Here is a 26,899-nt window from a genome sequence, read left to right on the forward strand (position 1 = left end):
AGGGGTCGGCAAATTTTTTTAGCCGTGGGCCAGTCCACTACCCCTCAGACTTTGTGGTGGGCTAGAGAAGCAGCATGGGGGGGGGGCTGGAAGAAGAGGCAAGGGGGGCAAGTAATCCTCGTCCACTCCGCTCTCTGGCCCACAGGAGCACCAGGGCAGCGGCGACGGAGGGAAGATGAGTGGTGTGAAAGGGCTGGCTCCGGAGAGGGGTTGCTTAAAATGGCGCTCAGCCAGCTCAGCCCAGCCCCCTTCCTCCTCTAAGCAGGGCGAGGAGAAGCCAGGAAGAGGGAGGGAGGAGGCGCCACCGTGGTGTGTGGAGGGGAATGGAATGGCGCGCGGGGGGGGGATGGTGCAGCCTGAATGAACAGAATCCCCACACCGATCCACAGACAGTCCGCGGGCCAGATCCTGAAGGCAATTGGGCCTGATCCGGCCCGCAGACCTTAGTTTGCCAACCCCTGGTGTAGAGCCTTTGTGTGAGCAATGCATAAAGAATGCCTTGCATAAAAGGAGCTTTCTGTTCCTACCTATTCTCTCTCTCTCTCTCTCTCTCCCGCTTCCCCGAAAGCTACAAACCCTTACAATACAACAAGCTGCAGAATACCAGACAGTTTCTAACTCTCTCCTGAGTAGCCAGCATTCAAAACCTTCTCTTATCTTCTTCCTCTAAGCCATCATCTTCCCAAACAGCTATATTAACTTTGTCCCCTATACTCAAACAAGAGCACAAAGCACTCAAGACATTCACCCTAATACTCAGGCGGTACTGCAAATAACTGACAGTTGAGAGCCATGGAAGCCAGTTCTCTTGAGCTAAAGAGCTGGTTAGAAGGGTAAAAGAAGGCACTGAGAACTGAATGAATATGTTGTTAAAGGAATGCTACTGTACTGCACACTATGAAGGGATCTGTTCTCCAGTCTTGGTATATTTCATATCTAAATATGTTTAACAGGCATTGGTGGGTTTTTATGACTGGTGGCTTTCTGAGTGGAGATACAGTATGTATATATTTTAAGGAACATGTTAGTAGCATAGGAATAAGGCATGCAGGAGATAGAAATCTTGAGTTTTGCAGCTATCTGGAAAAAAATGAGATGGGGAATGAGCAGTGCCTTGCATGTGGGGAACAGATGGTGTCTGCCTGCTTCCTTGTGGTCAATTTCTTTGTAGGTAAAGAATCAGATATTATCACAACACTCTAGAACTCCAGTAGTTTTTCTTCCTATGGAAACCAACAATGACCATATGAATTTCAAGGGAGTGTGGAAGCTTCCTTTTGCCATACGTGTTCTTTCCACACACAACACCCTAACTATTCAAAGCATGGCCCAGAATTGTCCTGCCACCCCACCAGAACAACCTCTGACAGCATCTGCAGAACAATGATGTAATGACTGCAAGCACAACTATAGGAAAATGTAAGGCAACAGAGAAGAACATGAAAAGAAATGGGAGCGACAGGGGGTCTGATTTTGCCCCTTCTGCTGCCCAAACTCCTTTCCCCCTTGACCATATCTAGACCTCCATCTGACATCCTGGGGAACCACTTCCATTTCAATTCGGGGCAGATGGACCAATGGTCTGACTCAGTGTAAGCAGGTACTTGCGTTCTCAATTATCACAATCGTCATTTAACACGTCGCTTGTAAAACGAGCACTTTAACTGATTAAGTGCAAGTTGACTCACTTGTGCAGGCCATCGTAGGTGGGTCCGATTCCTTTCGGAAATAGTGCTCTTCACAAACACAGGACGTTGACGCTTCTTCGCGTGTGTAACTGTGTGGAGGGCATTTCGTGCACACCTGACTCTGTGGCGAGTCTTTAAAGAATCCTGACCGACATGCTGCAAGAAAAGAACCAACATTTAAGTTCATAGCTGCTATCTGGGAGCCCAAGAGTCAACCAAGTCCAGCCCCCCACCCACCCAAAAGGAAGAAGATGCAAAGTTGTTTCTTCAGAGAGAGTGTGACTCCTAGAGTGGGCTTTTCTCCAACCATCTATTTTTTTAAAAATATTTTTTTTAAAAAATATATATATTAGGAATTCCAAAAATACATCACCCTCATTTCCCCCATTTTTCCCTCCCCCTCCCCAAAAAAGAAAAACCCACCCTCCTACCCCATAATAAAAATATTATTAATAAAAATAATATTTCATTAACAATTTCAGCATAATAAAATTTCAGAATTTCAAAACATATCATATTCATTATGATTTTTCCCTTTTTCACACCCCCCATCAAACCCTCCCCCCCCCCAGAGACTTCCCTCAGCTCCACTCTCTGATTTCTCAGCACATATTATTCTCTGCATGTTATAAAATTGTACATATCCTTACATTATCTATCTATCATCAACCAATAAATTTGTGTATGTTTATTCAAACCCTGCCAAGGAGTCCAGTTCATTTTGTTGTATTTTTAGATAATTTGTAAAAAAAGCTCCCCTTCTTCCTTAAAGTCACAGTTGTCCTTGGACCGCAGTTTGTATGTCAATTTAGCCAGTTCTGCGTAGCTCATCAATTTTTCTTGCCACTGTTCTTTCGCTGGGATTTCCTCATTCTTCCAGCCTTGTGCTATCACGACTCTTGCTGCTGTTGTAGCGTACATAAATAAGTTCTTTATTTGGCTTTCCCCCAACAATCTAATACAGGCATAGGCATACTCGGCCCTGCAAGATGTTTTGAGACGACAATTCCCATCATCCCTGACCACTGGTCCTGTTAGCTAGGAATGATGGGAATTGTAGTCCCAAAACATCTGGAGGGCCGAGTTTGCCTATGCCTGACCTAATATCACACACCCCATCAAGATACATTTTTCACAACTGAGACTCACACACTCAGTTATTTAAATGTCAGCATAAATGTAGTTTCTTCTTCTCTTTTCGTTGTATACCAACCCCGTAGTTTTATCATTAATTTTTGCCTTCAGGTGTTACAGCTAAGAAATCTTCAAGCACCTATAAAAAAGTCACTGAAAACATTAGAATGCTGCTTTTGAGCTTCTTCTTCTTTTTTAATAGCTGCATTTCAGGGAAATGGTTGAATGTGCTTTTCGCTTTTAATATCTAGCCTCTTCTCCTAAAAATAAATGCCTTAGCCAAAATTGAAATAGTGCATTGGCCTAGAGAGGAAATGGGATATTTGCAGAGAAGGTGCTGTAATGAATTCTTTTTTAAAAGGGGGAAAAAAACCTCATTGCTCTTTGTTTTCCCATCCCTCAGAAACCTGCAAAGAATTTCAAATTACCACATATCTGACAGATTCCTCAAAGTTTGCTCCAAGCTAGACATGTCCCCTGTAAAATACATGCCTCCAGGATTTAATACGTCTGTACAACAGAGCTTGTTGTCTGAAAGTGTGGGGGAGCTATTATTCTCATGCTTTTTGTCCTGCGCAGTAGTGGCTGGAAGATTTACTTCTTTTTAGTAGGAAAGAAAAAAGGATCATTATTATACTTTTCTACACTTAGCATTCATGGGTTACCAGTGGTATAGAGCAGAGAATATCTGTTGCATGCACTGTTTGTTTTTGATTGTATAGTCTTAGAGAGACGAGCCCAGACCTTTGTACTAACTTTTTGGCAGCTGATTTAGCATTATGCCTGAGAAACTTACAGAATAATGTTTTGAGCTACGAAAAGTGGGCCAGTTCAGCTTTGATGGCTTTGGGCACAACCTGTTATGCTTCTGATCTGAATCAAAACCTTGCTTCTGAGCACCTGAATTTCTTATGTCTACCTGTTGGCTTGCATGGGGAAATGACAGAAAACTTGTTTATTTTGTGACAGAACTTGATTAAATCTGCATGCGTACTAGCAACATGTTCTCACCGAAAGATACAGACTACAAGGAACGAAAGACACTCAGTACTACCCATGTCTAGGAATACTACAATGGTATACAGCTGCCATATAGGATCCAACACAGCCATCATTGGTAACAAGGTGCAAGCAGTTAAGAAAAACACAGAATTAACCCACATGTGATGCCTCAATAATATATTTAATGCTTTAAAGAATCCCTTTGGTGCAATAATCACCATAGTAAATTCCAAATGAAAAAGTCAACTTAACATTTGATGGCTAAATTAGCATGTTGTTCCCACTGTGTTAAAAGCCGATATTCCAAAGGAGTTGAGCTTGAGTTGTAGACAAAGCCTTGTTTTAGAATAGCCTCTTGAGAGATGTTGCCTTCTTAGAATAACTCACCCAATTGAATTCTTGGGGAAATGTAAAGGATTTTTAAGCGTTTCAATGAGTTGTAATTTGTATGCACTAAACAAGAGTTTACAGCAATATAATCTTTAATTCCCTTATCTTCTCCCTTAGTTTACTACATATGAAGAGTGTTCTATAGATTATATTTGCTGCCAACTGCATTTTCTTTTAGTCCATCTGAGCTTAATGGGACTTCCTGCATGTAATCATGTATATGATAGGAGTCTTAGTCCTGTGGTGAAAAATATCTGATGTAGCTGACGTTTATTTTATTTACAGTGGTGGTGATGATGATGATTACACAGCCCCAGCCACTCTGGGTGGCTTCCATCATAATAGAAAAACACAGTGAGATATCAAACATTAAAAACTTCCCAATACAGGGCTGCCTTCAGATGTCTCCAGAAAGTTGCATAGTTGCTTATCTGTTTGACATCTGATGGAGGGCATTTCACAGGGCAGGCACCACTACCGAAAAGGCCCTCTGCCTGGTTCTCTGTAACCTCACTTCTTGCAGTGAGGAAACTGCCAGAAGGCTCTTGGAGCTGGACTGAACGATGGGGGTAGAGACTCTCCTTAAGATATACAATGTCGAGGCCATTTAGGGCTTTAAAGATCAGCACCAACACTTTGAATTTTGCTTGGAAATGTAAAGTGGTACTTCAGGTTAAGAACTTAATTCGTTCTGGAGGTCTGTTCTTAGCCAGAAACTGTTCTTAACCTGAGGTACCACTTTAGCTAATGGGGCCTCCCGCTATCACCACGCCACTGCTGCACAATTTCTGTTCTCATCCTGAAGCAAAGTTCTTAACCCGAGATACTATTTCTGGGTTAGCGGAGTCTGTAACCTGAAGCGTCTGTAACCTGAAGCGTCTGTAACCCGAGGTACCACTGTACTTGGATCTAATGCAGATAGTAATAGTAATAGTAATAGTAATAATTTATTATTACAGTCAAAGACCAGTTCAAGAAGCACAACTGAGACTGATTTCACATAAATGAAATAGACATTTAGTTTATAGATTAAAATTAAAATAGTCGCATGAACACAAAAAGACCTAAGGTTAGACTACCATGCAGATTGCCCCTGGGACAACCAGGAGGCCGGCTACGGCAGTTTTCCTAGTGGTCTATTTATTCCAGGGGGTGTTCTACGTCTACAAATCTGCGCGCAGAATCTGGCAACCATCCGGGTCATCTTGTGATCGAGGAGAAAATGTACCTTGTCTGGAAAGGTCAGCAAGCCTCACCAGATGGGGGTTGATGGTATCTCTACGTGCCTCATCATAAAAAGGACATCTAAAAAATAAGTGTTCTGGGCTTCCTATTTCCTCTAATGGACAGGTGCAAAGTCTCTGAGCGTATGGGACTTTTCCCAAAAGATCCTTCCAGAACCGGCGAGGGCAGAGCCGAACTTCTGGCATCTAATGCAGATCTTTCAGGAAGCCATTTGGATTCATTAAGTGGTGGGGGGAGCCGATTTGAATTGGTCCCACCTCCCTGAGAAGGGGAAGGGTCGTGAAGAAGTCCAACTGCACCACAAAGTGATCTGACCATGAAACTTATTTTGTTCCACTGGAACTTAGTGTCAGATCGCCCACATCCACACTAGATCTAAGGCATGTCCACGGCTATGAGTAGGGCTAGACTTAACCTTCCATGAAGTCCCAAGCGTCCATGTTAGCATGGATGTTAAAATCACCTAGGACCACCAAACTATGAATCTCTAGGAGAACATCTGACATGACCTGAAGCAACTTACGCAGGGAATCCTCGGTCCGTCCACCTACAATTAGTGGCCATACATATAATATACAATTTGAATTATCATTTTTTTTACATGGTTGTTTGAATTACAATTTTCTCCTGAGAACACTTCCACCAACATCCATATTGGGCCATTTACTATTTTCTTAGTTTCCTACATTTTCCAGTCACATTTTGAGACTTGCCTCTTTTTCCTCTTTTGTATTTGATACTGCCCTCGTTTCCCTCTCCTCTTCCATTGCTCCTGCCTCCTCGGTTGTCCCACAGCTCCATCCCGTACTGCTCCATCCCCTACTGTTTCCTACTTGCCCCTATTGCTGGCATGCCCTTTGGCTCTCATGAACCTGGAATAATTAAATTAATAACTGAAGGTGTCATGAATGAGCAAGCCCCCAGGGAAGGTTTGCAGTCAGCTGAAGGAACCAGCCAGGAACAGAAAGGCTTAACTGCCAGGCAGGATGAGAGAAGACTAGTGTCAACTCTCCCGCCCCTTGGAATGCCGGCTGATAAGAGAATGCCTGAGAGTGAGCCAGAACCTGCTATCATGAAGTGCAAAATGCCGTGGAAAGAGAAAGAAGCAGTTTATCAGGCAGGAAAGAGCTAAGAGACAGCCTCTCAGAGAATGGGGAAGAGGCGGGAGCTGACCCTCCCAGTCCAAGATCTTGGTGAATGGGAGGTCTCAGAGATAGGAACCAAAACATGTTTGCTGACTGGGAACAGTTATGGACCACAGGTATGAAGTTTACGGCATGTAATGCCTTAAGAGAGAATATTATGAAAATGATGTATAGGTGGTACATGACCCCAGTCAAGCTTGCAAAAATCTATCATTTGCCCGATAACAAATGTTGGAAATGTAAAGAAACTGAAGGTACATTCTTTCACCTTTGGTGGACGTGCCCAAAGATTAAGGCTTTCTGGGAAATGATCTATAATGAACTGAAAAAGGTATTTAAATATACCTTCTTGAAGAAACCAGAGGCCTTTCTCTTGGGCATTGTCGGCCAATTGGTGCCAAAGAAGGACAGAACTTTTTTTATGTATGCTACAACAGCAGCAAGAATACTTATCGCAAAGCATTGGAACACACTGTTGGGAAACTGCCAGGGAGATAACGTCCATCATGGCCCCCAAGCCGGAGTTCGGCGTTTCCATCGGCCTCCCGTAGTCACGCAGATCCAACAGTTAGGGGCACAAAGCCTTAGAAATTCCTAGCCACATTCCAGGGCTTGGTGCACCCTCTTTCAACAGAAAAGCACAGTCAAAAGCTTGCACCGCAGAAGAGCATAATTTACAGACTTTATTAGCGTTTAACAGAACAAAAGAAAACGTGACCGTTCTGTGTCAGCATCTCTGGCCAACTGAGAAAACGAAAGGAATATCAGCAGAACATAAACATCCTGTGAACAGGACATGCGCAGACTCTGTGACTCCCAAAGCCTGCTCCCTTTAAGGTGGAACGGAAATATCCTAACACACACAAGATCTACCCACTCTGGAAGAATGGCAGATGAAGGTGATCGACTACATGGAATTGGCAGAAATGACTGGCAGAATCCGAGACCATGGAGAAGAGTCGGTGGAACAAGATTGTAAGAAATTTAAAGACTATTTAAAGAAATGTTGTAAAATGAATGAATGTTAGAAGGATGTTGGATAGAAACTAAGTGGTTTCCAGCTGTAATGCTTTAGGAGACATGAAAAAGGGTTTATAAATGGGTAAAAGCTTAATGGTAAGGATTTGCTGAACTAACAAATTGAAGTGGAATACAAAGAAGGGAGGTGTGAGGAGGTCCGGGGAAATAAGCGTAAGGAAGATATGTTATGGAAAATTATTTGTTTTTTTAACTGTTTTTATGTTGTGTTTTGTATTTTGTCTATTTTTATTTTTCATTTTCACTGTTATACTTTAAAAACCTTAATAAATATCTTTTTTTAAAAAAACAGAGATAGGAACCAAAACAAAAGATGTCAGAAGCAAAAGTTCAGCTGCTTCTGGTCTCGCAAGAAGCAGTTTTCAGAAGGGGCATCATGACTGACGAGGCTGGTGGCTTGTTAAAGCCATCCTGTGAACTCTGCTTGCTTTTGCAATAAATCTTCCTATTTAATTAACTACGCTTGCTGTGTTATCAAGACGAGAACCGGGACTCCTGACAGAAGACGACTTCCTCAAGGATCAGGGCAAAATAGCCCAGCATCCTGTTCTCACAGTGGCTAAACAGATGTGTGTGGGAATCCCACAAGCAGGACACCACCTCCTACGAGAGAGCCAGCGTGGTGTAGTGGTTAAGAGCAATGGACTCGTAATCTGGTGAACCGGGTTCGCGTCTCCGCTCCTCCACATGCAGCTGCTGGGTGATCTTGGGCTAGTCACACTTCTCTGAAGTCTCTCAGTCTCACTCACCTCACAGAGTGTTTGAGGAAGGGAAAGGAGAATGTTAGCCGCTTTGAGACTCCTTAGGGTAGTGATAAAGCGGGATATCAAATCCAAACTCTTCTTCTCTTCTTTGCAGAAATTGCTATTCAGAAGCATCACTGCCTCCATCGTGGTTTGGAGCCATTTCTACACTGATCTGTCATGTCCCAAAAGCTATTGTGGAGCGCCTGGTCGGATCAGGATAGTATGGAGCAGCTGCTGGTTGACGACGCTGGGAAGGGCCCAATGGGTTGGGATGGGCTGTGTGTGACAGTGGGAGGGAACTATGATTGAGGAGTCACCTCCTGAAGAAGGTCTCAGTTGCTTGGACTCAGCAGCATGGACTGCACCTGCTTCACCAAAGCTTCTGTGCCAACTTTGCCTCCAGTCTTGGTACCCACTCCAGAACCTGCCCCTAGCCTTTCCTCCCAGGAGGAATTAGACATGCAGTCTGGTTCGGATCAGACACTGTTGCTTCCTCCGTCATGGAGATGCCAGTGCTGGGGTGAACAGACAGCTGAGGCTCAGCACTGCATAAGTTCCCATTTGCTTGTTCACTTGCTGCACTGAAGTGGTCACTGCCCCATTCTCATATAATGGGCTTTCCATACAGTTACATCATAAAATCAGCAATAGCTTGTTGAATCAACCTCTTAGCTAGCTATTGATGATTTTACGATGTACCTAGATGGAAAGCCTATCCTATACTCAGTGCAATGTTCTCTGGCGGCTACTTCTCAATCATATGAAAGAGAAACTACCCCGCTGGGTTTCTGTCTCTTTCCTCGTACATGAGAATGGGGCATTCACATATTGTTTTATATGCAGCATCAAATTATTGCAGGTGCTCTAGAAACAAACCCGCAAAAGATATATGCGGGCAATTTTAAGAGAGGAAATGGAAGAGCCATCCATGCAGTAGTTGAGCTCTGTTGACTGGCTGCTGATACCTTCCGAAATCTGGCCCTTTAAAGTGAATATAAATCACAGCTACAGATAGCCTGAGAGTGCTTTCAGAATTGAATTTGTTCTGCAGGACTGTTCATAAATTACTCAAATGTGGGTCTCGTGCTTTATGGTTCCTGACATGAAACGCTGGGGCTTTTTTTATTTACTCCAAGGCTATCTCTAAATAAGGCCCTATCTATAGAGATGCTTCATGTTGCGTTTTAATATCTACAGGAGCTGGAGGGAGGGGGTTGACAGACGAGAGGGGTGTCCCTTCCGTTTAATTTCTTCTAAGGCTGCAACCCAATCCACTCGCACGCAAACGCCAGAGAAGAAAAGAGATAAAAGCGAAGACACAAGCTCATATATAACAAGGGCAGCCCAGGTCTACAATGTACAGGATATAATTAGCCTTCAAAGCGGTCTTGAATTTATCCAATTATGCCTCATCAAGACGGACAGAAAATCATTACAGCACAAAAAGTTTGATGGGCTTCTATTCTGTGTAAACGAGCAGACACGAGATTTCTTTGATAGATCCTGATAGAAAGCAATGCAATTTGCTGATGACAGTGCGATATGTGTGCCGCCTAATTGGTTTCGAAGAGGAACACACACGTTCATACCTCCTAAGATTTCAAAATCGGAAAGAAGCAAGATTAAAATTGCTCCCATCACCTAGTGTACGGAAGGAAATACAAGATGGGTAAAGGTTTTCCCCATTTGGCGGTATTTAAGATACCAGCCTTCACATACTCCTTTCTGCATTGACCAATCTGCTGAGGATCCCCTGTTGCAAAGGATTCTGGGACATGAATTCAGTTAATGCACCACACTGGACAGGCCTGCTAACATGCCCTTAACATGATGTTGACTACATCCAACATTCCCCTTTGGCTGCACATTGATGGCAACAATCAGTCATTGTGATCTTTCAGGGAAATTTGCCCATCATTACTCATCTTCAGGTTGAGAAATCGTGTCCTCCTTAAAAGAGGGCACATGTTGCGGTGAGACCTGGAGACGGACCTCCTGTGTTGTGTGTGGGTAAGATCGGTCAGCCACAACACCCGATTGGTAGGTCCCTCGATGTTGGGTTCAATCTGGCCAATGGGACACAGTCTAAATGGTTCGAGGGACCTATATAAACCCATCCACGTGTCCCAGAGCTTCCTCTTTCGGCTCGTGCATCGGAACACCCGCCCACCTCTCCCTACTTTTAGGGCATTTTGTGATTGACCTTGCTATGCCGTCATGTATCATCTATCGTTGGGACAGGGGCACAGCAGGAATTTCCCCCACTTGGCTGATTTAAGCAGCTTTGATGGACACCAGAAAACACCCATTTCACAGAAGAAGAAAAACTGATAATGCTCAAATTCTCTCCCCCCCTCCAAATAAACCCAGGCAAAACTTATACTGTACACACACACAAAATCTGGCCAACACTTCCGCAAACAGGAGACCTCCCAACCTGAAGTGCCAACCCCCCCCCCCCCATTTTAAAAACAATTCAACATTGGAAAGGGCAGTGGGATTTGGTGGGCACCAAAGTGAGTAACTCACAGATGCCACACTGGGGACCCAATCAATCTAGATTGATTGAGTATACACTTTATGTTTTTAATAATGTCCAGGGTTGTTTATTTATCCCTAACAGAAATAAATAATATCTTGGTGGCAGCTGTTGAGAAATAAACCTCACTAAGGCTTTAATCTTAAGCAGGTTTATCATAAAGCAAGCCCCACTAAACTCATTAGGAGTTACTTCTGAACAGGTAGGCATAGATTGCAAAGTGACAATTGCTTTTTGGACGGAACATTTTACTTCCATGCAAATGCCCAACAGATTTTTAAAGACATAATTTGAAGCCATTGGCTACTGCTGCCTTACAGTGGTATTTGGAATGATTTCTATATATTGATTTCTGATTGGATGGTCCTAATTCATACTTGAGACAACATTATTTTATTCATAAATTTAGCTACACCTTGGGATTTTTCGGTTAAGATTAGCGCTTGCATGTCCATTTCATTTTAAAACCTCCTTCACTGCCATAAATGACTTTCCTCCAAATGGCACAGATCCTGCGGGGATCAATTTCTCACAAACTCTCTCACTTTATTCCGCTTTTTAAAAATTCACCAATATTATTCAGCTGCATTATAAAAAAGGTACTTATCAGGACTGTGACACCATGACTCAATTTAATAACAGTCCCTTGGGAACAAAATAGGGGATGGGGGTGAGAAAGAGTGAGATAAGGAGAAAACAACACTCCTTCTAATTAAAATAAAAGTTTGAAGCTGTTACAGACACCTGTTCTTTTCTTAGTTCCTCACATCAGAATTATCTACTCATTTGATTAGCAGCCACAAAGGTGAGGGGGGTGGATCCCTAAAATAAAAGCACTGCCAAAACAGCAGTCATTTTTAGACACGAGCTAACTAACTCAAACAGCTAAGGTGCTACTGTTGCAAAGCTTCTTCTGTAATTGGTGGTCTGCCATTTCTGCAAAAACACGCCAAGATCAGAAGGCTAAATAAAGCGACTGTGTTTCTGTAGATGGCTGTAGTGATGGAATTCAAAATGTTTTATTGTGTGTGTTTCCAGAGCTTGCACTGGCAGACGGTGGTAGCAGGCAAACAGTAAGTGAAGCGGGTGGCGCTGTGGTCTAAACCACTGAGCCTCTTGTGCTTGCTGATCAGAAGGTTGGCGGTTCAAATCCCCACGACGGGATGAGCTCCTGTTGCTCTGTCCCAGCTCCTGCCAACCTAGCAGTTCGAAAGCACGTCAAAGTGCAATTAGATAAATAGGTACCACTGCAGTCGGAAGGTAACAGCATTTCTGTGTGCTTTGGTTTATGTCACAGTGTTCCTTTGCGCCAGAAGTAGTTTAGTCCTGCTGGCCACATGACCTGTCTGTGGACAAATGCCGGCTCCCTCAGCCTGAAAGCAAGATGAGAGCCACAACTCCATAGTTGCCTTTGGCTGGACATAACCGTCCAGGGGTCCTTTACATTTTACCTTTTTACCTACCTCAGAAATGTGCATTCTGTTTAGTGTGTTAAATGCTACCAATGGTATATTGCAGTGGGCCTGCTGTGATGTCTCCTGCTCTAATCATACATGGATAAGGTTCTCTGCAACCAGGTGGATTGTGGGTACTTGAGGCTGCTAATTCAGAGGCCTGGCTGCCACTCATATTCTTTGTGCATGCTTAGAGGATTTGGTGGGGAGGTATAAATGAGCACCAATCTCACCACCTCAGGGAAAAGTGGGGTCTCCACATCCCTCACTTCTTCGAATACAGTGGCTCTGGAGAACTCCTCACCTCCTCAGATTACTGGTTTACACCAAGCAAATTGGTTCAAGAGGTGATTTTGCTTACCAAGGTATTGCTTCTGCTCTTCCTCACCCCTCAGATTTTTAAAAATAATTAAATTTTTTTATTAAAAAAACAGCAACACAGTTGACAAAGTTCTCCTGTTGGTGGTGGTGGCAGTAGCAGCCAGAGCACTGTGCTCCACTACATCTTTTTCCATAGGAATAATACAAGGGACCACCATTTCCATTATTCTGGGTTCATTATGTGGTAGAGAGATATGTGGGTTTTGGCCACCACTGCTGCCACCCACACAGTCAACTAGCTTTTTCAACCTCTTTACAATTGTCTTGGAACTGCAAGGCTGCCCTAAAAGCCAACCTAATTTATTGCAAAAGAATGAGATGAACACAAATAAGGGTAGGAAAGGGAGGGAACTATTGTGGGGGGAAGGATTTGGGCTGCCATATTATTTTTCACTCAAGTCCTGGACATTAGAGAAAACGTTGAAGGAACACAGAAGAAGACATTAAAAAACAGAGACCATCTCTTCTCCTGATAAAAACAAAATGAAAACTATACAGATTATTTCCTCTCATCTCAAATCAGAATAAGAACTTTTATTCAGTTGTGTTGTATATACCAACTTTCTACCAATGCACACTTGTTTACTTTAAATAGGTGTGACTTAGCACAAACGATTGAAGGAATTAAAGCTTTGTTGTCCTCGCATTCATAGCAAGCAGATCCAATATCAAACATTTGCAGATGGTTCCAACATTAGGATTTAAGATGCAGTACCCGCCACACGCAATTTATTTTGCCCCCGGGGCAGGGGTGCATACAGAGATATCTTAGTTTTAAAAGATATAAACCTTGAGCTTTCAGGCACAGAATCAGACAGCGAAGCATTGCAACTCTAAATATTTGAATACTTCAGACAGAAAAGCCACCAATCTACCTTTCTGAACTTTCGAGCTGAAAAAATTCATGGCTTGCAGAGCCAAGCACATTCAACATTTCTTTCACTGCTGGGGTTAAGAAATATAACATCACACGAGAACGTCACCCAATCACTTTAATAAGGAGACCATTAACAAAATAAGTGGCTAAACAGTATGCGAGAATTCCACTGCCAATATATTAGCTCCTGCGACAGGAAAGCACTGCAGTGCATTATACCTGTGTTTGACATATTGATTCTGCTTGTTATAGCATTACAAGGATCATGAATCTTCACCTGAGAACTCCACCTTTGCAAGTATTAATTTGACAAGGTATCTATCTTCCTGGGCGGTTGAGGAAGCTGTGAGATCTTTCTTCCCCCCTCTAAAAAAAACTCCTAGGAGCTGTGGAGGCTTTGGTCTCCACAATAAAATAATTGAGGGGGCGGGCCCCCACAAAGTTGATGGGCATTCCCATTCAAATGGTTTGTGTGTGTTGCATCATGTGAGGGGTGTGGCTTACCTGCCCCCCCCCAACATTTTATTCTAGTTGGCACCCCTGCGACAACCCATCAAGTTGACACTTGGAAGTCCAAGGAAGAATAGTGAAGAGTGAAGAGTGAAGAATAGTGGCGAATAGTGAATAGTGTGCACCATAGCTCAGGCTTGCAGTTTGTAGCTCATGATCCCCAGTTCCTTAAGAGAAAGAGAAAGACTCAGAGAAAGAAGAGGGAGAGGGGAGACAGAAGAAAAGCAGGCGGAGAGCAGAGAAAGACTTCTATCTGGGTTCACTTTCAAGGAATATAATGGGCTATTTTGATTTCCAAGAGCAATCAGCTGAACCCATTCAGTCAAGATTGATTCTCAAGCTAAGAAATCCTAAACAATTTGAAGCAATAAAACGATCCCCTGCGATCATCACACCATTGTTGAAATGGGAAATGAAGACTCTGAAGACTCCATCATCCGAATTAAGAAACCACAATAAATCAATCAGTAGACCATGGCTGACTCTTTTTCAACATCGTAAATAAGTCCATAACAATTTCTGGTCCACCTGCCCAGATATATCTTGGTTAGTAAAAAGAAACACACACAAAAACCTTCAGTCTTAGTGATGTTTCCAGTCTGGTCACCTGGAAGACAGTCCTGTAGGTGGCCAGGAAAGTAGTTACACACCAGTCTGTTGTTTTAGCTAATGTGTCAATAATATTAATGTGTTTGTGTGGATTCTTCAAGATTGAGGGTTGTCTCAGAGCCAAGGCTGGAGGAGGACAATGAACTGAGAGGAAACAACCAAATGAGAACTGCTCGGCCTCTCGGCATGACAGTGAGAATAGAAAGAGAAGCAGCAATGTCCTAACCACCAGGAATTTGCATGATATGCTCCAAGCTTCAGGGGAGCTCCTCCATTCTTCCCCCAAGATTCCAGGGCAGGGGTCAACAAACTTTTTCAGCAGGGGGCTGGTCCACTGTCCCTCAGACCTTGTGGGGGGCCAGACTATATTTTTGGGGGGAAGGATGATTTTTGCCCGCCGGCAAAGAGGCCTGAAGATGCTTCACTTTACCTTTCCCAGTTGTCGTCCCAACAGCCACAGTTGGGCTTCTCCAGCCAGCCAGGTGCCATGGCGGGGTAGGAGTGTGTGTTGGCAGCAGCCCTGGTGGAAGAACTGCAGATGGAGGTAGGGGAAGTGGGGTATCGCCAGAACTTTTGCCCACCACCACCACCTGCTGCTGCTTCCTGAGAGGCACCACAGAGAAGAAGACAGAGCCGCCCACCAACCTGCAAGTCCACCAACCTGCCTGAACACCATGGGAGGAATGAAGGAGGGAGGCAGGCGGCAATGAAGAAAGCGCACGAGGAAGTGGCGCAGGAAAGGGGCGCGGAGAAGCAAGGAAGGGCAGACTGAGGGAGAGGGAGGAGGAGGAGGAGGAAAACATAGCGGCAGTTGGTGTCATATGCCCCCTTCACAGCGCCGCCCTGCTGAGGCGGGCAGGCAGGCGAGCCGACTCCCGCCATTGATGGCACCGGTGTGGGACAGAATTGCTCCATCCCTGAGGCGAAAAGAACCGCCTTGGGAGGGAGAGGGAAAGAATGTGCACTGGCGATCCACACGCTTGCGATCCATGCACTGATGATCCACGCGGCGATTCCCGGACCGTCCGCGGGCTGGATCTAGAAGGCAATTGGGCCTGTTCTGGCCCGCAGGCCTTAGTTTGCTGACCCATGTTCCAGGGGTTGCAGATGTGCTTTCCAGGGTCCCTTTGGGAGCAATGAGGCACAAAAGAGACTGTGGTGTCCTTATGATATGTAGATTATTTACACATATATACAACCTGCACCTAGATGGAAGGATTGTGGGGCATTCACAGCGTTTGAGGGTTTGGCTTCCCATTAAGGGCAACATTGGATTAGAAGAGCAACAGAAAGCCATCGCCTGTTCTCTTTGCTCCAGCCCGTCATCCTCAGCTCATAGGGAGTTCTGCCCCTCCTTCTCACTGCTTAGCAACTCCAAGGGCCTCCCACCCCCAGCCTACATCATTCAAAATTGAACCCCTAAACCTGTGATTTGCCTCTGCCCACTAGCGCCCAGCAAAGAAGGGGGTCCCACTGCCCCTTGCCCTCTGACAGTTTCCTTCTTGGCCTTTGTCCCCTGCTAATGGCCCGTCCAAATAGCTCTGCCCAGCTGGCTTGGCTCCTTACCATAACTAAATCCAAGAAGTGCCCATGTTTGGCAAAGGTTAATTGAACCTTGCTTAATTCTAACTTTTACTAAATGCATGGATTACGGGGAGGATCTGGCACAAACCCACAACACCTTTAAGGGGACCTACCCCCCCAAAAAACCCTCATAAAAATATTGGGGGTGCTTTTACGGGCAGGTCCAGGGTAGTTTTCATGTTTCACAGAAAGATGGAGCTTCAGCAGTCAGCTGTGCACAACAGTGGATGTAAGTATCTTTTTTCAAATACACCACCTAATTTTGGGAGAGAACGATGTGTTTGGGCAATGATGTATGAGCTGATCATAGCCGTCTGTTGTTGAAGCCCGTCAATCTCCCTCCTCATTAATTAAAGACTGTGGATGCAGCGACTTTGGGTATCCTTGACTTCCACTGCTATGACACTGGGAAGCAGCAAGGAAATTGCTTCAGCACTGCTGTGGTCTGAAAACAGCAGGGGAGAGGGAAAGCTTAGGGAAACAGCCTTGAGAACCACAGGGAGGGTTTCATTTTCCACCCACCCCAGAGCCCCATCTTTGATGCATGACAGCAACATGGGGTGGAGCAGCAGACAGAAATGTGGGTTGTCAATTTGGGTGTCACAGGTGAACAGGAGCTAATGAGTCTGTGGTTCTGAGTAGCCCAGCAGAGTCACCATCGCCACAATTTATGGTACTGAAACCCATTGTGGCGTTTGCCTCCTAGGTGGGTCATAAAGAAAGGGTTAAACGAGTGTGAAGTGATTGGCCAGTGGGAACCCGAGGGGGGGAGTTAGAGTTGGAGTTGTGTGGAAGTCAGTTGAGAGTTGGGAGTTGGAGAAGGAAGAGGGAGGATAAGTCTGTGGGTTGGTCGAGTTGTGTTGTGAGAGAGTGAGAGGAACTGTTAGGTGGAGTCAGATAGATAGTTGGGATAATCAGTTTGAAGTTGTTAGGTCAGTAAAGAAACTAAGATTAAGAAACTGCCAAGAAAAATTGACTGAAACCATAAACTTGTTCATGCCTATAAAATAAACATGATTATTTGTTAATGTTAACAACTGTCTGGACTCCGTGTGGACCCGAGAGAAACGGGTTGGTGGCAGCGGGGAAGCAATCACAGTGGTGGCACAGGGATCAATAGACGGTCAAACGTCCGGGGACCCTGTGTGATCGCCACACCCATAAAATGCAGTGTGAAATAAAAAAGTTCCCTTTGCTGGTCCTCAACCTATTGTCATCATTTTCAAAGAGTAATCTCAAAAACTACAGTGCTTTTGTGTGGGGGGGGGGGTGTCTCTCGACAATCTCTCCATAATGTTTTTTTATAAATCTTTCATGTACCCTTTAGCATTTGAGGAGCACTTTTGTTTGGGGGGAAATTGCTAACAGACAGCTCAGTGTATATGTGATCTACCATTTGCCATGGGTGACAGGAAAAGAATGAAAATTCATATTCCTTTGGCTCTTTCCAAAGTTATTCAAAACACATATGCCAAAAAACCCCCCACCAACCCTCCACCGCCTCCATAAGGTTGAAAGATCATTTTCTGTGCCCACGTTACTTTCCTGGGTTTATCATTCATATGATCATTTCTCATTAGGTATAAGCATGCAGGAGGTTAATTGTAATTGCATGGTCACCTGGACTATTGTGTGATTGGAAGCAGAGCCATTCTGCTGTGTCAGGTTTGACAGTATATTATTTCACGGCATTCGTTCCAGGATGCTCGTTAAATCTGCCATGGAGCCAAAGAACTAGTGATTTAAGTGCTCAATTTAGTGCGCTCCTTTTGCCTCTTGCTTCAGGCCGCTTTAGTGGCAGTAGCAGAATGTGAACGGAATGCCAAATATTGCTGCTTGACTAAGCAACATCACGTTTGCCACGCCGGAAGATAAAGCCCCATTGCTTTCTTTATCCCACGCAAGGATGTTGTGCATCGGCAATTATATACGTTAATTCGTCAGCAAGCCAGACTCTTCAGTGCCCACAAGAACATCCCAGATCCAGCATTAATAGTTAGACATGATGGATGACAGCCTAAACCAATTCAGAACAGATCATTTTATTATGGAAAACATTTAGATAGTTGCTCGGAACTAGTTGCGTGGCAAGGCCCCCAGACCAGCCCCTTGTTAAAATAAATTCACACGGACACAGAATATTTAGTTACAGATAGGTAGCTGTGTTGGTCTGCCATAGTCAAAATAAAAAAGTTCCTTCCAGTAGCACCTTAAAGACCAACTAAGTTAGTTCTTGGTATGAGCTTTTGTGTGCAGGTATCTGAAGAAGTGTGCATGCACACAAAAGCTCATACCAAGAACTAACTTAGTTGGTCTTTAAGGTGCTACTGGAAGGAACTTTTTTATTTTGACAGAATATTTAGTTTAAGGTTATTGGCAAATTTTACGCCACAACTTTATCGAATTACAGAAATGTGAGTGGTATTGGCTTAGGCATTGACACAGACTATATTGGACTCCTGCCCGCTTTGCAGGTAGTCAATAAGGGTAAACCACCCCAAAGAGGAAGCCACATCGGGGGAACCCGCCTGTAGCTTTCCTCACTGTCCGCAGAGGCCTGGCATGGCCCTAGCCCCTCAAGCGGCCTTTTGACAGGAACCAGGCCCTGGCTTCCTTTAACGGAATACCCTTGGTCAATGGAGGGGCAGGTGATGGCTGACCTCCCCTCCCCCACAAATCAATGAGCCAATGCCTAATCGCCAAACCTTACAAAGCTGAGACGGTTGCTAAGAGGTAGGTGAAAACCAAGTAGCCCGTGCCAATTTTCCAAATGGAAAAATTCCTACCTGGCCCCTGACCCAAGACGGGCAACCAACCAACATCCAAAGCAAGGCCAGAGAACACATAAAATTCCAGTGGTATCTCGGGTTACATATGCTTCAGGTTACATGCGCTTCAGGTTACAGACTCTGCTAACCCAGAAATATTACCTTGGGTTAATAAAACTTTGCTTCAGGATGAGAACAGAAATCGTGCTCCGGCAGCGCGGCACCAGCAGGAGGCCCCATTAGCTAAAGTGGTGCTTCAGGTTAAGAACAGTTTCAGGTGAAGAACGGACCTCCAGAACGAATTAAGTACTTAACCCGAGGTACAGGGCGGGTGGGCAGGCGTTTGGCAGCGTGAAGCAGGTGCACGGCCCACGTCGTGCTGCCGCTTTTAAACCCCCCACGATTCCCCCGCTCAAAATGATTGGCCAATAGGCCTGGCGTGATCATGATACCACGCTGGCATGATAGCGCTACTCTGTCCACGCCAGGGTGAGGGGAGGAACCGGGCTGCCCGCAACTAGGACCATTCCAAAGATGATCCCACTTGTCTGACTGGAGAAACACTGTTCTTGCAGATCTGCTTCTGTATGCCACTCCTGTATTATACACTTTTTTAAAAGGCATAATGCAGGGTTTTCTGTTGCTCCCCTGCAAGATACCGCCGCACCCACCTTTTGCAAAGACAATGATTTGGCACCCCTGCTACTACAAGAAAACCAGGCACCTGCCACACTAGGAAGCTAGCAATGGGTGGTGTGTCTGGCTAGAAAGCCAGTTTCACTAAACTGTACTTGGGTGAAGACAGCAACAGAGGGGACGAGTGTGTGTGTGTGTGTGTGTGTGTGTGTGTGTGTGTAGACTAGAGAATAACTTGTGGGGAGTGTAAAGGATTAGTAAAGGATGAAAGAAGGATGAGATTCAGGAAATCTATAAACCTCCAGTGAATGAAAGAAGGACTAAGTTGAGGGAGCAATCACCCTTAGCTGAAAATCTAGTGAGAAGGGAGAAAATAGGGAAACGGCAGAGGAAGGTCATGGAAGACTACCCTTTCCCTCTCTGTTATGCTTCTGGGGAAGATGAGAAACAGATCCGTCTCTCCAGCCTGTTACAGTTTGGAGCTTTCCTTGTTTTTCATGGGAAATTCCAGCCCAAGGACAAAAGTGTCTATTATGGGGAGCTGGAAGGAAGAGGTGTGCATGACAGAGGAAGGAGTGGATGGCCAGACAAAGTTTGCAAAAGCACAAAGGCTGGAGGTGTGGTAGGCTGATGGAGAAAAACTATTTCAGTCACTCCTCAAACGCCAAGCAATTTCTGTCCAGCTTGCTCAACCTTTGCTACTGTGTCTTTTATCCTGGTGGATCAAGATAACCAGGGGAGAGCAAAAACCGCAAAAAAAATTAGCAGGGGCAATTAGAATGAGAACTATTACTTAATTAGCTCTCTAACATTCCTCAGCTTTTTGTTTTTTAATCAAAAGAAAGCCTATTGTTTTATCTGTGGCTATCAATTCTGTTATTTGTATTGATGTGAATCTCCAAAATGTATTTTGTATAGCTAACTATTTAGCTCTATCCCCTATATATTTTATCTTATTGTTATGGCTAGTGCAAATAAAGTCTCTATCATCTATCTATTGATAGATCGATCGATCATCTATCTATCTATTCCTATCCAGTCTCCCCCATGTTAGGATAGTGCACAGAAGTGGTATCCTGCTGTTTTTGATGCTGTAGGTTGCTACAAATTTGGTGGCAAACTATCACCATCTTTCATTTAATTCAGTTATGAGTCATGGGAAGATGAGACATGTTTGCTCTGATGGTGCAATCAGGGTGGGGGGGGAATATTTGCTTGTACAGTGGTACCTTGGTTTAAGAACAGTCCTGTTTAAGAACGATTTGGTTTACAAACTCCGCAAAACCAGAAATAGTGTCTTGGTTTGAGAACTTTACCTTGGTCTAAGAACGGAATATGAACGGTGTAAGGGCACTGGTGGCAGGAGGCCTCATTAGGGAAAGTACACCTCAGTTTAAGAACAGTTTTGGTTTAAGAACGGACTTCTGGAACGGATTAAGTTCGTAAACCAAGGTACTAACCACTGTATTGGTTAGTATCAAGCTCTTCACTCAAAACAAAACATTCACCTTCCATTGTAAATATAAGTTTGAGTTTTGTCTTCAATGCAAGTCATGCTTTCATCTTCTGATCTCCCTTTGGGTGTACAGGCAAAACATAATGACCGGAAGGAGGCACTCTTAAAAACAACTTACACTAACAACATATCCTAACAACTAAGCAGAGAACACTAAAAGTAGCTCAAGGAAAAGCTGATCGGAGTATATATTTATTATGTTTGTACGAGCGCATGGTTGCTGATTCAATGAAATAAGGAAATGGTTTAGGCTTGCATGGATGAAAATTGCTTTATCTAATCAACCTTTTCTAAATTGGTCTTAATGCACTCCTATAAATACATTATTTTTCAACTCCATCTTGCTTGAGCAATACAACATTATTCTTCCTATCATGGTACTTCAAGACCCCTATCTGTTTTCTCACTGTTAAAAATAAACTGAACTCTTTTTTTGGAAAAGTAACAACCACAACAAGCCTCAGTAGGCGGCCAATTCTCATAATTAACTGTGAATAATGTTGATCAATGTGTAAATGAAGGACGGTACAAGGCAATCAAAAAGTGTAGTTCAAGATACCCAATCTGCACAGCGCAATTACATTCATGCAGCTACTTCATCCAATTCTAGCATTTAATAAGAGCATTTTTAACCTTCACCAATGGAAGGCAAAATGCTGGTGATGTCCAACTAAACTATAGAGTAGACCCACTGAAACTAGGCTGTTCTAGTCCATTGATTCCAATGGATCTACTTCAAGTAACTAATGCTGAATTTATTGGAATTCATCTTCCTGACATCAGGTTTTCTATATGAGAATATATTATATATATATATATATATATATATATATATATATATATATATATATATATATTCTCCTTGTCTTTTTTAATATAAAGAAGCATTCATTTGTGTGAGCACTTGCAATCTGAAATGATATAGTCCAGACACAACTTTAAGCTGTTCATCTACTCTTTGTGCCAATAAGATTCATATTTGCATTAACTCAGGTGGACTATTAAATTCCCGATGCTGTATCGATTCATGTGCATATTATGTGTTATATCCATTCACATGCATGCTCCATTGTAATGTTTCCCATCTTAAAATCCTTTAGGTCAAACATCTAATAAATTCAATGGATGGCCTGCCCTTAAAACTTCCTAAAGAAAAAAGGAAACTAATATATTTCTGCACAAATAACTCCCCCCCCCCCCAGCTAACAGCTATGGCTATTGTATTTTTACAACAGATTAAGATGCGACTGCCGCTACCTCATAAAATATATATTATGCCAAATTACAATCACAAACCACAGGGATTGATCCACTCAGTAGGTAATTTATGAAATGCTTACACACCCCTGTGGCAGAAACTGACATTTATAAGGGATATTATTACAAAGTTATGTCACATATCTACCATGAAACAAACCCATATTTAAAGGGGGTTGTTTAGAGGTCCTCAAAAGGGGAAAAACACACACCACATTTCTAAATACAATTCCTTCTTTGGTCGCCATCAGAAATAAAATTAGACTTTACTTTAAAATAAATGGGCACACCCCATGATATTCCATTATAACGTAGCAGAAGACAATATTCTCTTCTCCCCTAAGACTTTATTAATGCTTTTTCATAATATAGTAAGATAAAAAAACTAATTAATAACAAAAAGGGGGGGAGCCAAAAAGAGAAGAATCAGAAGAAGAAGAAGAAGAAGAAGAAGAAGAAGAAGAAGAAGAAGAAGAAGGAGTTCTCTCTCAGAAGTAGCTCTTAACACTTGTCTCCCACAGAAAGTGGTGGACCCTCCCAGATCTCACCTGCGATCTTTTTCTTCTCCTCTCAGTCTCTCACTCTCTGAGATCTTCACTTCCCTGCCTCTCACTCAAGATCCTTCCAACAACCACCTGCCACCTAGAGAAGGCAGTGTTCCATCTTTTCTTCAAATAATAATAATAAATACTTTCATTAGCTCCAATGGCAATTTTCACCTATATGAGGTAGGAGGCATGACCGGGAATGAATTAGGCAGCCAGACATGGAAGTAAACGTGAAAGAAAAGGGTGTTGCAATCTGACAGCCAAGCATCTTCAGAAGTGGTGGGTTTATTAGGAGCAATGAAAGTTGAGAAGAAGGGCCATGCACAATCCATGGCCATTGTCTAAACAAGTTATTGTTGTTGTTTAGTCGTTCAGTCGTGTCCGACTTTTCATGACTCCATGGACCAGAGCACGCCAGGCACTCCTGTCTTCTACTGCCTCCCACGGTTTGGTCAAACTCATGCTGGTAGCTTCGAGAACACTATCCAACCATCTTGTCCTCTGTCGCCCCCTTCTCTTTGTGCCCTCCATCTTTCCCAACATCAGGGTCTTTTCCAGGGAGTCTTCTCTTCTCATGAGGCACCCATAGTATTGGAGCCTCAGCTTCAGGATCTGTCCTTCCAGTGAGCACTCAGGGCTGATTTCCTTAAGAATGGATAAGTTTGTTCTTCTTGCAGTCCATGGGACTCTTACCAGTGATTAATTATGGTAAGGCTTTCTCTGCCCAGGAGGGTTGAACTGGTGAAAGGTGCTTTGAGATACAGAGGCCACAGGGGTCTCCAAGGGTAAGAACAGATCTAAGAGCAGCTCCAAACATCCTATTTGGTTTTTCAGAGGGAATCTATGAACAGCAGCTGGCAGTAGAGATGAAATACCCACTTACTATCTCATCGAGACTGAGCTTCAGTTTATTGGCTCCTATCCAGTCCATTACTGATCAGAGACAATGATTTACTAAGTGTAGTCCCTGTTGGATCCCCCAGAAAGCTAATCCTTTTTAATGCCTGATGTGTATCACAGTAGAAGAAGAGGAGTTTGCCTCATGCAGATAAAATTACTATCAGGCATGAAATTCCTATGAAGGTTTATTAAAGGGGCTATATTATGCCCTGTCTTGATAGCTCAAATTCTCTCCAGAGAATCTATTTCCTCTTTTCAATCTCTAAATTCCCTCAAAAAAAACTTTCCTTTAGAATCTGACCAGAAGGCTCCCTCGTCCACCATGATCACAAAAAGGTCGCTTCTGGAGGGTGTACATGGTCACAACCAGGAAAGCAAAATACAGTTATGTATAACATAGTATAAGTTGCAAAAACTTCCACTTGGGAAGATACAGATTCCGTTACCTTTGCCCACAACTCAATAGAGGTAAAGGTAATGACCATTAATTCCAGTCGCAGACGACCCTGAGGTTGCGGCACTCATCTCGCTTTATTGGCCAAGGGAGCCGGTGTACAGCTTCCGGGTCATGTGGCCAGCATGACTAAGCTGCTTCTGGTGATCCAGAGCAGTGAACAGAAATGCCATTTACCTTCCCGCCGGAGCGGTCCCTATTTATCTACTTGCATTTTGACATGCTTCCGAACTGCTAGGTTGGCAGCAGCTGGGACAGAGCAACGGGAGCTCACCCCATCGCAGGGATTCGAACCGCCGACCTTCTGATCGGCAAGCCCAAGAGGCTCTGTGGTTTAACCCATAGTTCACTACAAAATGTTAACTCGATACAACTTTAAGGATGTTGCCCAATGCATTTTTTGCACTCAAAGAAACAAAAAAATGGACATGAATTTTATGAATGTAGGTACCACGGTTTGTGAGCCACGTGCTGCAGAAGTGGCCGTTTTGAAAAATGACACCTGTAAGGTTATGTCAACAGGTTTGGCTGTCTGCCCGATGTTTTTTTCTCATTCCATGCCTTGCTTTCAGCCCTTGTACAGGTGGAACTCTGCTGTCAGGCATGAAAATCCTATGGGCGTTTGTTATAGGGACATTGCTACCCTTCTTCTTTAATTCATGATTGGATTTTCAAGCTGCCCAGCCACTTTTAGTTGCCAAGGACTTTAACAGAAATAGATGAATGGATGGATCTGTTGCTTTCATGCGGGGTTTTTGACAAGGATATTGCTGGTTTTGTGTCCCATACCCATCAGGTGCCCTTTGAGCAAGTCTTTTGAGAAATAAAAGTAGGCTTCACATCAGATATTAAGGTCTTTCACATGGTGGTGAAATCTGGCTGAGGCCCTAAAGCTATTATTATTATGATTATTAATTCTATTTTGGCATGCCTGCTTTCCATGAATGCTCTATATTCGATAAGTCCAAAGTTTGGACTTATGGAAAAGTCCATATTGGATAAGTTGATCTCCTCCCCCCTGGAACATAAGGTTGCCATCCAGCGCCGAATTTAGTTTTGATGAGGCCCTAAGCTAGTGAAGGTAATGGGGCCCTTTATACGTCCAGCTGTCCTTTGTCAACAACAAATTGTCACTGTTTATTGGGTTGAATATATGCCATATGGTCATTTATGGATCTAATAGGTATCTAAAGCCATTTGCACATGCAGAATGTAGGCACCCTATATACAGAAATGAGCAAACCAATGATATTTTAGGGAGCGGGCTAGTAGGCGGGGCCCATTACTTACATCATAGGAGCCTACACAACACAGAACACTGTTGCTGTATGTAGGTTTTATTTTATTTATTTTTTATCCTATATTTTTGGAAATGTACATGCAATTTTTTTTCCTTTAATTTTTTTTGGGGGCCCCCAAGAGAGTGGGGCCCTAAGCTATAGCTCGTTTAGCTTATACGTAAATCCAGCACTGTTGTCATCTAAATTTCAACTTGAGCCAGGTCAAGGGTGAGGAGGCAAAGGTTGCTGAAGATGACTGAAGGATGGACACAATCACATGCAGTTACATGTACTTACATGTAATTGGAGAACAGCCTTTACCAAAGGTGTCATGGGCTTTGAAGACACTTGAACTCAGGACGCAAGAGAGAAACATGCTAAGATGAAGGCATGCTTGGCAAATCCACACTGTGATCAACTCCCGCCTGGAAACTAGGAAGGACGTGTGGATCCAGAATTGGCCTCCACAGTCACTAACGGACTCATTGTAAAAGCTGTGTTTATGGAAGACATTCTTACTCGGCTACGAGTGATCACCAAAGAAGACATGCACTTAGGCTTCATTTCAGTCAGGGGCGAGAATGGAGGTTTTAGAATTAAGCCAAAGGTTTCCTGCAAGAGGTTTCAGAATTTAGGAATGGGCCAGATGAGCTATTGGCCTGATCTAACAGACTCTTCTTATGAATCTGAGAAAGGATTTGAAAGAAGAGACATGATATATACCGTAATGAATTGAAAAGGATGTTTAAAATAACCTTTGTAAAAAAAAAAAAAAACCCAGAAGCTTTTCTTTTGGGAATTATTGGGACAGAACTACCTAAAGTATATAGAAATTTATTTATGTATGCAACTACAGCAGCAAGAATGTTACTCGCCCCAGAACAGAAAGAAGCAGAAGTCCCAGTAAAGGAAGAATGGATACACAAAAACTTATGGAATTTGCAGAAATGGCGAAACTTACCGGAAGAATAAGAAATCAAGTTAACAATCTTTTTTTTATAAAAGAATGGAAATGGTTTATTGAATATTTACAGATAAATTGCAAACAGATAAAAGCATTGGCAGGATTCATAGGAGTAGATAATAAAATGAGCAAATTAAAGGAATTCTGATATGCAGAAGATATTATAAAATAACGAACCACCGAAAGAGGGGGAAGTCAAACCTTGAAATGTTAAAATGATTGTAAAATTAATGA

At 43.4% G+C, this 26,899-nt stretch overlaps 1 protein-coding gene across 9 annotated transcripts in view; it reads right to left on the reverse strand.

The window, feature by feature from the left end:
- Positions 1-26,899, reverse strand: part of EPHA5 (EPH receptor A5) — a 253,669-nt gene that overhangs the window by 100,595 nt on the left and 126,175 nt on the right. For all 9 annotated transcript variants that reach the window (XM_083473140.1, XM_083473139.1, XM_083473138.1 and 6 more), the window contains exon 4: positions 1,689-1,844. In XM_083473140.1, the coding sequence (XP_083329266.1) occupies positions 1,689-1,844 (156 nt within the window). The remainder of the gene's footprint in view (positions 1-1,688; positions 1,845-26,899) is intronic.

This window comes from Podarcis liolepis (assembly GCF_965112155.1).
Source record: "Podarcis liolepis genome assembly, chromosome: 13".
Classification (NCBI taxonomy): Eukaryota; Metazoa; Chordata; class Lepidosauria; order Squamata; family Lacertidae; genus Podarcis; species Podarcis liolepis.